The 15869-nt window shown below is 43.3% G+C and overlaps 1 protein-coding gene across 1 annotated transcript in view; it reads left to right on the forward strand.

Moving 5' to 3' along the window:
* The first annotated feature begins 5529 nt into the window (after positions 1-5529).
* Positions 5530-15869, forward strand: part of UBR5 (ubiquitin protein ligase E3 component n-recognin 5) — a 92281-nt gene continuing 81941 nt past the window's right edge. Inside the window, exon 1 of the mRNA XM_072852089.1 lies at positions 5530-5877. Within this exon, the coding sequence (XP_072708190.1) occupies positions 5816-5877 (62 nt within the window). The 5' untranslated portion in view covers positions 5530-5815. The remainder of the gene's footprint in view (positions 5878-15869) is intronic.

Genomic DNA, 15869 nt, shown 5'->3' on the forward strand with positions numbered 1-15869 from the left:
ACACAAGCCTCAGAGATACACCCACCACATACACTGTGCATGTGAGCTGTGCCCACACCACCTTCCACGGACAGTCGCACAAGGTGGCTGTCCACAGCCTCTGTTCCCAGGACGTTCAGCTCCTGCATAGGGCCCAGGATGTCTGGTGAGCTCCACTTGTCAGGCTCAGTTGCATTTGTCAGTGGACAGGTCTGGTCTACATGTACAAAAGCCAGCACATAAACTTTATGGTTGGGCCTGGACAAGAAGAGATGTCCTGGATGCCTAGTCAGAAGGAAGAGGTGTTCAGAAGTGTCTCTGTGGGAGCTGGAAGAGAAGGATGCAAGTAAGGGGCTACGACAAGGGTGAGGAGTAATGTCAAGTGAGGGATCTGCCAAAACAAAACCTCAGTCTGCCAGACACTGGTGGATCTACAAACTCCACTGAGTACTTGGCAGAGACCTCACCTCGATCCCAAACATACTGTGCCAACTCCCCTAAACAGAAGAAAGTAACCCTGACTTTATACTAAAGAAAGGAGAAAGAGATGCAGAATCCCGATTTCTAGCCCAGGAGTCCTTCACTGCAGAGCCAGGGAGAGGAAATGCCGAGCAGCTCAGACAAGAAAGGGGAAGGGACATCAGGGACCTGCAGTATTGCCTGATTTCAAACAGATATATTTCAGTCCGTGTGCGGTAGCAAGTGTTATATCAGCAGGCTGCGTGTCAAAGTGTCTAGCTCACCACATTAACTTCTGAACATCCCAGTCTCTTTTGGCCAAATTTTGACATGAGGTTCTGGTCTCAGAGGTCTCTCTTAGCTTAATTGACCCAAGCATCAGAGAGGGGACAGAAGAACCGATTAGTACTGCAGCTAAGGGAAAGACCGCAGCAGAGCTCAGCCTTTTTTAGTCGCTGAAGAATCCACAGGGCAGAGAGAAATGGTGTGTGTGCTATTAGACACCAAAGAACATACTGTAAGAAAAAACCCATGGGAAACAAGTTTTCATCAGCTCTGAACTTTACTAAGCTACCTGGTCTTTTGTGGCCTTAAACAATACTTCTTAAAGACCAGCATCATTTTGTGCACAAGACAAATGATTTTTCTATTACAGCGACCTCTTCACTTGATAGCCAGGTACAACTTAGAAATTAAGAGATTATAAACACTTAGTATCTGGCATCAAGATGAAGTTTCAGCTGTCATAAATAAGCAATGTATATAAAAAAAATCAGGCTATGACAACCTGGGACGTGAACATGACAAAACATAGCCCAGGACAGCAGAAAGCACATGGCAGGTGGCGCAGCCCTTCTCAGCTGGGATTGTCTGATTTCCAGCATTAACTTGGAAACTACGCAGGTACTTGTGTTGCAAAACACATGGATGCGGTTTAAAAACCTGATGTTCCCAGCCCCAAACAAACTACTGTTACGCTATACCTAGACAGAGGGAGAGCAAGAGGCAGTGAGGGCTGTGCTTCGCTTCAGTTGGTGGCACAAGGTGCTGGAAACAAAATTTCTTTCTTTGCAATGTACTTTGTTGCTCACTATAGGAACTTCTGCTCAGCCTTGGGAATAATCTAGAAGCCGCAGTTTTCTGCACAGTGTTCTCATTGACTTTTCCAAGAATGCTGGCCTCATTTCTTCCACAGCAAAATACAATCTTATGCTGCCAGCCTGATGCCATCTCTGTTGACATCCAGAGTTAACAGCCTGGAAAGCACGTGCTGAGGCTCTCCTTAGCTGCCTGAAGGCTTTACTTCTGCTCAGGGCCTCCTCCCTGACTTCAGCACACCCCATCAGCTGCAGGCACCGCTGCCTGTGGTACACCTGCCAGAATCTGCTAGCACCCTTTACAAAGTCCCTTGCAGTCCTCCTACCCTAACCCTCCCATCTCCAGCAGGTGCCCTCCCGTTAGGACTAACAGACTTCTGTGCAAACCACCAGGCCTGCAGCTGCTGAGTAAGTTTAGCGAGCAGTCGAGAGTAAGTCTGTACCGGTGCACATTATTCAGAAGCTGTTTCCAGTGGGAAAGTTCCTGATCTACTGGAACTGGACATTTGTGGAGCAGGAGGCTGGATGAGATGACCTCCAGAGGTTGCTTCCAACCCACGCGCTTCTACCAGTCTGAAAACTTCAGGGAATGCTGACTCTCATCAAAACTCAATTTCAGACACGACAGCAATGATCCCACAGGAGTTATTTTATATGGTATTTCCAAGCTGGCAAAAACTCTCACACAGCCAAGTATACCAGCAAGGAACTTGTTCTGCTGGTTGGGTGTTGGTGTATTTATAGCTGCACCTTCATAAGGAAGCTGCTGCTTTATCAGTAGGCCTGAAAATAGCACCATCTATACACCAAGGAGTTGTGCAACACAGGGAATTAATTTTCTTAGGCCAAGACAGAAGTCCTGTCTTAAAGATACATTTTGTAAAGACAGAAAATCTAGTTCAGTTCTTGATTTTTTTCATGACTTGGTAAATACGAATTTTTAAATACCATTTCAGTATTGGATGTCGTCATCCAACAGACTTAGACAATCCAGAGGACTTAGGAAAAGTATTTTATTTTGAAGTTCTTAAAAAACAGAAGTTGTAAGAATGAGCGATTCTACTATCAGAAAGCAATTCTATTTGGAGTCATTTCAGATAATTAAAGGACCATCAAACTCTGTTACCTGCGCGATTATCTTCTAAGAAATCCATCAGTGGACAAGACAGGCATTCAATGCGTTACCACTTACTGGTACTCCAAAAGTCAACCAGTAAGCTGCAGCCCTTCATCCTTGTTAGAGAAAGTATGGGTGCTTCTGACAGCGCACTGGAACTTCCACCATGTTACAAACTCCTGTCAGAATAACAACGTAGTCAGCTGAACGCTTGGTTTTGTGTCCTCTCATCTACACTTAGGATTAGTGGCCATTTTAGACAGCAGTATAAACTCTTAGTGTGAACAAAAGCTGACATTTGCACTACTCAAGTTTATTCTGGCTCCAAGTGCAAGTTCCAGTGGAATCAATTTTATTTTTTTTTCATTTTTGCTTATGCTGAGTGTTTGCATTGGCACAGCCATGGCTAAAACTGGGGTTCAGTCATAATGTAAATAAAGCTACAGAAAAGGATTACTTACAAATGCCAACAGCAGACTGCTGAGCCCTAACAGACATGTGCCCCCTTTGGGCTTTTCCAGCTCTTTTCCTGTCTTTTATCTAATAGGTTTCCATAACCCATTAACTTTTAAAGCTTGCGTGTGAAGGGTGGAAGGAAGAGAGTAATGGAAATCTCTTCCTTATGCCTAGCCCCTAAGAGAACTCCACTGAATGAGTCATGTTATTTGGAAATGTAAACGCTTTGGAGAAGTAGGTCTTGATCCGGAGAGCAAACAAGTATCTGGAGCTTCCTAAACCCTACCAAAAATTCTTGAAAGCATTCCCAAGGATGCAACAAGACCTACTGCAGGAGTTCGTGGCCCATCTTCCTACAGTTCAATGGGAAAGAGGAATGACTGTCAAAGACAAATATTCAATTCTGCCTGGAAAAAAAATAATCAAATTGAGATGCAAGGTTTTTTTTGGTGATTATCAAAATATGCAAGAGATTCTGATAAAATGACTGAGGTCAAGGCAGCTTAGAAGAATCTCCCACTGCAACATACAACATAAATGTTTTCAGGAAAAGCATAAAGACTGGTGTTAAAAAAAAAAAAAAAGGAAAAAGCAGACCGAAACTAACAAACTTTGGTACAATCAAATGCAGAACTAAATAATCCAAAAACTCTTACCTCTGTTCTAACAGGGAAAAAAAAAGGTAAATAATGGATCTACTAGTTTTTAAAAGCACAGCTACTGCACCGTCTCAATACCAAATGGAATAAGCCCTATTCCATGCCTTGCATATTTCCAGAAACCTGTTAGGATTTTCCTTACAGGATAAACTAAACTTATTTGTATTCTTGAATCCATTTGAATATCACTGTCACTTGAGAACAGAAGGGGAAACAGTGTCAGAAAATAAGAAACCTGGAACACATCAACTGAATATTTCTTCTCTTTACCACATTTCCTCATGTTAATGATAGTTGTATTGAAAAAAAAACTTCACAAACTCCCCAAATCTTTGGGCTGCAAGCAGCTATGTCAGCTGATTCTTGGATTAGCTCCTTTTGGCTGTACTGGAGAAAAAGCCAGGGAAGAAAGGGGAATGGAAGATGGGAAGTCGCAAAATTCCTTGGATTTGATAGTAGAGGAACAAACTGAGATTTCTAGGGTTTATGATTACACGGCCTCAGAAATGAATCGTAACTCACTGAACTAGGTTCTAGAATTATTTTGTGCCATTATCACGTGATTGCCAGCATTCCTCACATGCCAAAAAATTCCAAGACGATTTTATATATTTTTGGTTTCCTGAAAATAAGTGAGAGCAGGCTGCAAAAGCAGCATATTCCAGTAAAAAAAAAAAATAAATCAAAGCTTGGTACAGTCCCAGCCAAGGTGTTAGTTTCTATAGAAACAAATGGCTGTTTATTGACTTTGTTACTCAACTTTCAGCAAATTGAGATGTTAATTTGTTAAAAACAGCTCCATTTGCAAGGTATGCTCTCTTGGAGCTGTAGGGTTAAACCCTGTCCAGAAGGAGGGTGCGCAGCCAGGGTGGCATCGAGTGCTTCATCGGCTTGGGAAACAACTTTTTCTGCTAATATACCACCAATCTCCCTGAAAAAGGGCGGGTAATTCCGGCTATTGGAAGGAAGACTGACGGGGCTACTCGTAACTAGGAATTACAAAGCGAGCAGCCGGCTTTAGAGAGCAGGTGATGAAGGGCAGTGGGTTTGAAGCACACCTGCGGCCACGCGTGCACCGGGGCGGGGGGGGGGGTAAAGCCCTGCTGCAGCCCGCCACTCGAGACGCCCCGGAGACAGGCACGGCCTCACACACCCTCTCCCCCGCTTCCACCCCCGAAACCACTCCGGCAGGCCGCACCCCGCGCCGCTCCCGGCCGAGGGGCCAGTCACAGCCCCCTCCGCGCCGGCCGCAGGGGACCCGGCGGGAGCCAGCGAGCCGAGGCACACGCCACTCACGGGGAACGGCTCGACCCGCGAAGGCGTTCAACGCACTGCAAGGCCGCGGCGCGGCGGGGAAGGCGGGCACAACGGACCGGGACGCTGCGGCCTGTGCCCGGGGAGCACTCCGGGCGCGGCGGCCAAGCCGGCCGCCTCCGAGGCAGCCCGGCCCCCGCCGGCCGAGGGGAAGCGGCGCCGCCCGCCCCGCTCCCGCCGAGGCCCGGCCGCGGGGGGAGGGGCCCCGCCCGGCGCCTCAGGGAGCCGCGCGCGCACCACCCCGCCCCCGCCCGCCGGCCGGGGAGCCACTCTCAGCGGCACGTGGTCTTTTACGTCCCTCGCGCATGACGTCACCGCGCTCCGCGAGGCCGCTCCGACCAATCGGCGGCGCGCTTAGTGAAGGGGCGCCTCACGGCGGCGCGCGCGCCAGTCAGCGCGAGGCTTACACCGCGGCCGCGCGCCGCCGCCCCGCCCTCCCCGGCGCGGCGCACGGAGGGAGGGAGAAGGGCCCGCTGGAAGTTAAGATGGCGGCGCGTGTGTGAGTGCGGTGCGGGCTGAGCCTCCTCCCGGCGCCGTTGCGGCGGGCCCCTTCTTCCTCGCGCTCCGCGCCGCGGCGGGTGAGCCGAGGAACTCCGCCGGCGGCTACGAGCGGCCCCGGGGGAGGGACGGAGGCCGAGCGCCCCCTCCCCCGCCGCCCCCCCGCCCCCATTGTGTGCCCGGCCCCCGCCCGCCCGCCTCCCTCCGCCGGGGGGGCAGCGGCGGCGGCGCGGAACATGACCTCGATCCACTTCGTGGTGCACCCGCTGCCGGGCACCGAGGACCAGCTCAATGACCGGTGAGGGGCAGGCCGTGCGGCGGGGGGCGGAGGGGAGGGGCCGGCCTGGCGGGGCTCGGCCCCCTGTGGGTGAGGGGAGGGGCCGGTGGCGGCCGGCCGGAGCCCGGCGCGGCGGGGGCGCCCCGGGGGAGCGGGCAGCGCCGGCCGCGGGGGACGTCCCGACCCCCCGCCCCGCGCCGTGCCGCCGACCCGCAGCCGCACCGCGGAGCCGCAAGGCCCCGGCGCTTTCCTCTGGCAGGGGCCGGCGGCGAGGAGCGGAGCGGTGCGGGCCGCGCCGCACGCACCCGGCCTCTCCGGGCGGCCGCCGCCGTAAACTTTGCCCCCCGAGGGAGCGGGGGTGGGGGGCCGCGACCTTCGCCGCGGGCCCCGCCGCCCCTTCGCGGCCCCGGCGGGGACTCCAGCCTGCCCGGGGAGTCCCGGCGTCTGCCCGAGGAAGTGGGTTCCCGAGGTCCCCGGGCCGAGAACGTGTCCATGTTAATCAGAGATGGAGCGAGGCAGACAATGCAGATGGGGGATCGCGGTGTGTGTGAGAGAATGATGGGAGCGAGGATAAAGAAGACGTACGCCAGGGATGTTAACACGCGCACGTACCGCCAGTGTGCTCTGCGCTCCCCTTCATACATAGGGTTTTTTTAAATAAGAAAGGAGGCCCGATCTCCGGATTACTGATCGTGTGTGGCTTGGCTGGGATGGGAATGACAGCTAGGACAGAAGGGCAGTCTGCTTGGAAATCTCGTAGCTAACTTTATGTTGGATTGGGGGAGAGAAATTGCAGGCTGGGGAGAAACTAGAATGCTTGGGAGAAAATAAATCCATGAACCGAATTTTCTTCGCTGCTTGATGTGTATTTGACAGCCACACGGAGTGCTGTCGAATATTTCTTCTGTAGCATTTGCTAATGGTATGTGTGACAGCTTGAAAATTTTACTTGTGCTCATTTATGTAGAAATTCTTAAGAAACGTGTAACTATGTCTTAATTTCTTATAAATTTATGTGTGAATAAATCAAGATCTTTAATCATCACTGGATAGAAACCTATATATTTTTTACACTATAGATAAATGTTATTTAATTTTTATAAATAGTATTTAAATATTCATAAATCTTTAAATTATAGGCTCTTGGTTATGTTCTTCTGGTTTTGATCTTACCAGGTTTCAGAGTAGGTCAGGGTCCAGCTCACTTCCACTATTGTTTGTAGGTAGGTCACTGTTCCTAGTCCAGTCTTTGCTGAGATGCCTCTATTAAAACACAGCTGAGGTTTGAGAGCTTATAATGTGGAAAATAGGTCATTGTAAAGGTGAAATTTCTGCCAAACTACATCATCCGTGCCCTTAAACGGGGAAAAGAAACTTCTAATGGTAAAATAGGTCTGAAACCTGAAGTGTGTTAGTGTGGAGTGTGTCTTTTTCCCTTAACCTGATAATACATTTTACAGGATCCTGCTTCCTAGGAGGCCTATCCATTCCTAAGGGATTGATTGGCTTTCTCCACAGTAATACTTTCAAATTTGGCATACATCATCTTCCTTCATCACAAACTGAGAGGTGATGCTGTACTAGGAGTTCTTCCGCTTCTTCATTGCACTGTTTTGATTTAGGGTAAGATCTATGACTTTGAACTTGAAAGGACCCCAGTGGTTTTTCTTTTTCTTTTTTTTTTTTTAATGTTGATAGACCCTTAGAAAACATTTAGCATGTAATTATCACACTTTGCTCAGAGTGAGAGAGCTCATCTGTTTTTTCTTTAATGTCACCTGTTCTGTTGACTTATTGATGTTAAATATGATGCCCCTTCAGTTTTCATAATGCTTCATAATTTTTTTTAATTTATTTTTTTCTCTCTTCTTACCACAGCAGCAGCTCTTACAACTTCTATTTGATACAGGAAGCTTCATAACGTGTGGTAATTAGTATATGGAGAAAGCAGCAGAAGTGCTATTAAGTAGTGACTTGTTCTGAAAAATCAAGTGTCTTCTTGATCTGAGCTGCAAGTCATAAATTTCCACTTCATAAATATAATTTTACTAGAACTGCGGTAGCTGTGTATCAGAACTTGTAATGCAGTGAAATCAGAATGATTCATAAATAGGGTTGAGGCACACACATATGTGCTGGAAATGCCAGTTCAATTTTATCAGTAGCATTGCTGCTTATTACTGTTCTGTCAATATTGATCAGGATCTAGACAGCTTAATAAGTTCTCATATACATGCTCATAGAAGTTAGGATCTTGGAACAGCTCCTATCTCTATGATGTTTCTTTCCCCTCTCACACTTCATAGGCTTTTTTGAGTCTGTGCTGCAGACAGTGGTCAGTAGCCCAAGTTAGTTTTTTTCCTCTCTGCATTCTGAATTATAATTGCTTCTCAACATCTGATTTTGGGACCGTAAATCTGCATTGTATGCTTTTGTTTATAGTGTACGTAGAACATGATCAGTTGTATTGCTTTCAGTAATGGATCTGTGTTCTGCATCTAAGGAATAATCACATTTTAAAACACAAGGGATTTATTGGTGCAATCCCTGTGTGTTCAGGATACATGACAGTTTTGAATTTTTATAATAAAATATTTGATACATTATGCTTAATAATCAGCGTAGATATGTGAAGGGGGTAAAGTGTGTTTGGAAAGCATCCTTCTCCTGAAGTATTGCTCTGCTTTTAAGCAGTCTCCAAAATGTGAGGAAGTAGGTTTTTTCAGTTTGGTTTGGTGCAGTTTGTGTCACTCTGTTCTACAGTTTTTATTAGATTTTCTGTGTAATTTGTTACCCCTCTTATTCATGCAGCTGCTCAGAGAATGGTAAAACACTTTGAAGAAAAAAGGAAAAAGTAACTGTAGAACCATAAATAATGGGAAGACTCTTGATCATGCCTACTCATCGTCTGAAAGTACTTCTTAACTAGTGTTTTTGAAAATGCTAGTTAATATTGTACCTTGATGGTGGTTATTAAACCTCTCTCAACTAAGTTGAAGCAGTGTTGACTTGTTCATGGTATTCACTCAGATGTCTGGAAGCTAGTTGCACTGAAGAAAGCTCATAGAGGACAAGGTCATACTTAGTTTTGCAGTTGTATTAGGTTTCATTTTTTGAAATGGATAGTAGGCTAAAGTTTTGTTTAGGATGAACTGAGATAATTAAGCTTTTTCCAATAAGTTTATTTAGGAAGATAGGTAGCTTGGAATTTTTCCCCTAAGCAATTTGTTCTCTGCAAACTGAGTATGAAAAGTTTAATGGCAGAAAAATTGGGTATGGCCTACAGTTTGAGAAACAACTCCATAAAGTATTTGGGATGTGAATAATTAATGGCTTTAATCTTTGAAAAAAAGATGCCCAGCTTCTGTTGCAGTGGGTGTTAGATATATTTTGTTGATTATCCACCTGTTTAATTTATGTTTCAGGGTTGGAGACTTTGTGCTTTGTGAAGGAAGTTTGACACACAATTTCATAGATAAGTCAATCTTAGTAAATTCTTCTTAGTATATGTCTTAATTTGATGTTGGGTTAGGAAGTGGGTGTAACTATGACAAATAACCATTTCTTGGCTGTTATGAAACCTCACAGGAGCAGTTTAACTTGCTGTTCTGTAGAATGGGAAGGGGAGTCTTTTACCTTACATGGATGGCTTTCCGTACATGAACTAACCTTCAGGGACAGGATTCGTCTCAAGGCCTTGCCTTTGTTTTTACCTTATACTAAGAAAATTCTTGTCAGCTAAGCCATTTAAGTCCTAGCATAGGGTAAGATGTAATTTTTGAAGTGGTCATCGATGCAATGTTAATGTGCTTTTTTTTCCTCTCCCCTTGCAGATGAGATGTAATGAATTTGATTAAATAGAGGATATTCTGAATTTAAGATGAGTGTTAAGAAGTGGTATGTAGTAGGTTTTCTCACAGTAAGCTCTTTGAAACAAGCAGTGTGAACGAGAAAAGTTCATTCGAAGTTTCAGGGAGTATTTATGTACAGTCAGGTTTGGGGGAGGAAAGGATTATCTCACTCTTAATGTGAGTTTGTTTTTCCTTTATAATATATTCAATGCCTTTCTCTGTTATTCAGATATTACTTACTTTAGGCCGTGGCTGAACTGAAAAATTAACTAGTGTACTTTACATTGCCTGCATTGTTTACACCCTCTGATAATTAATTCCCGTGGAAAAAGTACCTAGCAAGAACATACCCTTTTAGTCTGTGCCTCTGTATCTCGTAGGTTACGTACATGAAAACATCATTTCAAGGTAATAGGCAAGTGATCAGTGGATATGTGGGCTGCTACTCTGGCAGATCTTCTTACCCCCTCCTCTGCACTTACTGATGAGCAAATCTGTTAAAAATCCCAAGCAGATGTTGCTGGAAGGAGCTGGAGTAGGGTGTGGTATGATTCTGTGCAGGGAGCCAGCAGGGATGTGGAGCTGGTGTCCTGGCCCCACATGTCTGCGGGAGCCACGCATGGAGAGGGAGAGAGAGCTCCTGATAATGCAAGTGTTTGTTTAGCCCTGAACTCCCTCTTCTATGTCCACAGACGTGCTGGGAGAGTACCTGTCCTCTTGTGGAGAGAAAGGCAGCCTGAGCATGAGCTTCCCTGCTGTTACTCGCATGTAATCTGCATTGCTGCTCAAAGTTGGGGGAAAGAAGGGATTGACTGACTTGTTCTTAAATAGAAAACCTGCAAGTTGTGTGCAGATAATACAGTACTACTTTTAGCTCCAGTGATTTATTTTGGTACGCTTTAAACCATTTCCTAATCTACTTTAGCAAAAGTGAAGTTAGCCTGCCTCAAACAGGAATAGATGGTTTAATTACAGGGAAACCATTGCTGATGTAGCACCTTAATTCCCTGAGTTACAGTTGCTTGATGAGACTTTAGTAATGAGAGAAGTGTTGACTTTGGTTTTAGGATTAATTTCTTGAAGGCATAACAAAATTTAAATTTACTTCTTTTAGAATAGAGTGAGGGGATGGCATGACTATCATGGCATTATTATCATCAGACTCTTAGTTGGAAACACTTTTTTGAAAAATAAAGTGTTTTAGCTGCATCAAAAGGTTTGCACCACCACTGTGGTTATACAGACCATTATAGGATTCATACATTGAGAAGCAGTGCATTAATATTTGATCTTATTCCAGTATTGTTATTTAAGGGTGATAATTAGTGAAGTTAAGCATCAGAACTTACACATAAGCATCACTTCATATCTGGTTGAATGTGAAAGGTTGCTTATACACAGGCCAATAGTCTAGGCCTTTTTGGACTTTGCTCTTCCAGGGTCGTCTTCTCGTTACAATTGTTTGCTATGCCCCAGACACTGCTTTTTAGAGAGTGTGTATGTAATTGTCTGTGAATGTTCTTGCTGAAACTTTCCTGAGATGTTGTAAGTCAAAGTAATTGCTCTCTTCTGAAGGGAGAAGGTTTATTTTCCCTACTTCTTACCTTGCACTAACTTTTAAGTGTCTGATCCCACAGTAAACTGACTTAATTTGCTAAAATGATGTAAAGCTAACCCTGATAAAGTGAAGTAAATACGGTTTTGTGGATTAGGAAGTTGAACTGGTTTATCTCCTGGTTTGGTGAGCATCAGAGTAGATGAAGAAAAAAAGGAGGGATTTTCAAAAGTGCTGCAGGAGGGAGAGTTGGGAGTGAAGAACGGGGAAGAGGAAGCAGGGTTGAGTTCCTTCCATTTTGAAAGCAGCAAGTTTATTTTGGCTACTGTAATGTGAAACTGTGCTGTGAATGCGATCCGGGCTGAGAGTAGTTGTGACCTGTCACAAGGAATTTAGTAAAATAGTAATTGGGCACAAATGTTGCCTCTTTTTTCCTTCTCAAATTATATATGAGGTTTGAGCATATTTGTTGTTAGACTAGTGATAAAGTAAGATTAATGGAGTAAGATATTAATAGCCATATTTTAAGGTTGGCAATGCAAGTCAGAGCTGTCAGAAAAGAACTTTTTAAAATTCTAAGAACACTAAGGTATCAGTCAACAACATTTATGTGCTAATTCTTGGTAAAGTTAAAATCTATAATCAATAGCATACTTTTAAGGTAGTTTTGGTATAGTATGTATTTATCAAATGTTCTAGTTGCTATGTAGGATAGTTTGGTAAAAAGATGTTTGTCAAAAATTTGTAATTAAACCATAAAATAGATGTAAAGGGTATGAAACTTTTTTCTTAAACTATCTAAAGTTTAGGTAGATAACTGTTCAGTACACAATTACATTTACGTGAAAAATTACTTAACACTTGAGAAAAACAGCCAAGGATGTACCTAAGCATGGCAAGCTCTGCAGTGTGTTGTCGCTGCCTTTTTACAGTTATGGCACAGTTAATTGTTTGTGACTTAAATGAAATAGACGGTAGTATGTATTTGAAAATTACATAAAGAAGGAGAAGGGGTTTCAAGGTAGCTTTTATTGTAGTGATTACGCTAACAGCCATCTAGGTACTTAAATTTGCAAGATGCTCCCTGTAAAAGCTGCTGTTTTGTCTTTCCCTGCATCAACTCAACAGCCACTTATGCAGAAGAAAACCATATACAAAAACTACTTGTGCTTTTCAGTTGCACAAACATTTTTTTTTAAGCTTGAATTCAGTGAAGTCCACCAAGGATTTGGCTCTTAGTAACAACTTCACATAGAAGACTGCAGTAGTTGGCATCTGTATGTGCCCTAGAGAAAACATGGGGACAAGGCCTGGTTGTAGTGGCTAGAGGATTTTAAATTGTGAGGAATGATTAGGAGAAAAAATATTGAAATAAGTGTGCAAATGTAATTTTCAAGGTGCACATGTATTTTGTTCAAAACTGTAAGCCTGTTGGTTTAAATGAGGATGGTCACAGCACTAGTTAGTCCACTACAGCAATAATTATCCAGGTTTCAGATCTTAATTCTTTTCTCTTTCTGGCATACAACTATTTTGACAATAAACTCTGTGCTCTACTTTTTGAAGTTTTTCTGTGCTTAAAAAAAGCAGTCAACCAACACTACTTCCTTTTCTCTTACCCTTCCCCTCCCAGGAAAATTAACTATTTTGTTTCAATTTAAAGAGCTTTCTGTTACGTTTGAGAGAGAACATGTACCATCTCACTGATACAAAGGTATGGAGTTTGCCTATTCTGGACACTTCAAACATACTGTAAAACTGAGTAGGAAGGCGTAAGCTGGGCGCACTGGTTGTCTACATTTATGTAAAACTGCCAGTTTGGTTCCAGTTGGGGAGTGATGTAACTACTGAATTTGCTATCTCTGAAAATTTTGTCTTCCTCTCACAAGTCTCACTGCTACTGCCAGCACTTGTCAGGGGAATTTCTCATGGTAAATACGCTTCGCCCTGTCTTTCAGCAAATCTTAGCTACTGTGCTGTAAAGTGCAGTGTGTTTTATAGTACCAATCCACGTTGGTACAGAAGAGTTTTGAATATTCGTTTGCCACCCTTTTGTAACACCCCAGCATGATTATTTTGTTGCGGTTCTAAAAATGATCTTTACCATAGCATCTTATGGTTTGTCTCATTGGCTAGTTTTTGTAATCCCAAGTCTGTTGGTGTTATGCTGTAAGATATCTCTTAGCAATTTCTCAAATTGTTTACATCTACAATGGAAACGAAATGTGTATTTTCTGTAATTTTGTTTTGGACAGCTTTTATTGATTAAACTGGTTACTACCTTTTATCAGAAAAGATACCCCAAAATAGCTTTGCTCCCTTATGTTTCTGACTTAATTTTACATTACAGTGTTTTATTGAAGAATGCAGAATAAAGAACTTTGAAAACAGTCACATGATTAGTACTATTTTGGACATTAACTGTGTTGGAAATTCTCACTATTGTTGTTGTTTTATTGCCAGCCATGAGGTCTGCCAATTTTAGTTTGTGACAACGGTAGTGTAACTCAACAGATGAAAGTACAAAGGCTGCTGGAGACTTCAGTAATCTTAAGAAATTTGTCTTCGGCAAAAAAACCCCCACGTTCAAGGAGGTGTGTTTTCTGTTTGCGGTTTTTTGCTTTTTACTCAATGTAATCAGTATTGTGGACGGTTGGGAATATCTGAGTAATCTAGGGCGATTATACCCATGCAGCTGTAGTTTGCCTGTTCATTAGAAAATAGCCCAGAAAGAAACCCTGTGCTCCGTACACAGGGCTTGGTGGTATGACTTTCTGCAGCATGTTTGCCATCATCTCTAGTTAAGCTGGATGATAATGTTTGTCTTTTTTTTTACGCTGTGTAGAAGTAGTAATTGACTAGTTTAAGCCAAGCCTGTGTTAAAGTGGCATTTTAAAAATTTGCTTACAATCTTTCATCATGCTTCATTCTCTATCCTCCATTAGGTTTCCTCAAACTCTCACCTTTTTCACCTTTGGGATAGATTATCTCTTTATATACATTGGTAGTTCTGATACAGTGAGAAGGATCTTGACTGGGATCTCTGGATTCTACTAAAACTTGTAATTTCACGCTATAGTTTCCAATGTGGAGTCTGGCATTGACTTAATATGGACAAATGTTTGTGCTACAGTGTTTTTACCAAAAACTTAACTGGAAAATAAATACTTACCCATGTGAATGCAGTTGAATGGGAGCTGTAGGCCTTACTCTGTTGTCATTTGAAGTGATTGCAGTTTGTCACTTCCTTCAATAGGTGTGGTATCATTTTAATTTCTTGTTCATCTTGCAAAATTAATTTTCTTAAATGTGTGTCTCAGTGTTTATTCTTTCATTTATGGTATGAAGTTTTGCTGTTCTCTATCCAGCCTGAAAATGATCAGAGCTGCATTTTTTTTTTTCTCTTTCTAGTAAATATCAAGAAGTGTTCTAAAGAGGATTTATGGCTTTTAATCCATCTTACGTTGTTTTTCCTTTTAACATAACTGAGTTATTGTTGTCTGACCTTTAATGAAGATCTCTTTCTTAGGTTGTTGAAACTCTTTTCTTCAGCTTTGACCACACTTAGTACATTAGTAACAGCAGTTTTCCTTCTCTTTTTCCTTTTTCCTTTTTCTCTTTTTAAGGCATTATTTAAGTAATTTGCTGACTTTGGCAAAATGTATCTGTCTCTAGAGCAAGGATTTAAAGGTACTTAATAAAACATTCCAATGATACAAATTGTAGCATCTTGTTGTTGTGGGGCAGATTGGGTAGGCAGAATGTGATCTGGCTAGGATTGCCCTGTTCTTGATGGGAGGGCGTGGGGGGATAACAGGCTGTTTGCTGGAATGGTCAAAGCTTTGTGTCTTTCTCTTGTGGTGCAGAATCTGTATCTGGCAAGACTGTTACCTGAAATAGTATGGCCGTAGGCAAAATGTGAAGCAGGAGGTACACAACGTGCTGCTTCATGAGTTCTTGTAGAGGAACCAAAATACTAGTTACGCTGAGGGGAAGCACCTGGAGTTTTGTGGCAGTGGCACAGACAGATGGAAAAGAGATCTGTTTTTCAGCAATGCAAAAAAGTATTGTGATGAGCAGTGCACCTCAAAAGCTGGGGTTTCTTTTGAGTTATTTTGCCTGCAGTGTGCATCTGACAAAGCGATTTGGCTGCTTGTTTTTCTGGCGTGGTGCTTGCTCTCTACTCCCTGTGCCAGGTCTCATGCCGTTCCTATCTAAATCAAAGATGCAGTGTCTGAGAGGAAGGTTTTGAAGGTCTACGTTTAGTAGAAGACAGTGCAGTGTGAGGAGAGGAGTCCATGGTATTTAAAAGGCAGGTTTTTACAAGTTTGAAAAAGTGACATGCAGATAATACTGTGATATCAGAGTTTTTGTTGGAAGACTTCAAGCCTTGGAATTGGAGGAATTGGCAAGTAAAGGACTGGATATGCTAAATGATCTTTCCCCATTGCTAAAACTAATTCAGCATGTGAATAAGCACACTGGACTTCATTGCAAAGCAATTAGATTTCAGTGTCTTGTTTGTGCTTTGTTTTTAATAAAAACACTTGTACAAAATATACTGTTGCTTTTCTCCAGCCGAGACACAAAATATTTAATAATGTGAC

This window comes from Ciconia boyciana, chromosome 2 (assembly GCF_034638445.1).
Source record: "Ciconia boyciana chromosome 2, ASM3463844v1, whole genome shotgun sequence".
Lineage (NCBI taxonomy): Eukaryota > Metazoa > Chordata > Aves > Ciconiiformes > Ciconiidae > Ciconia > Ciconia boyciana.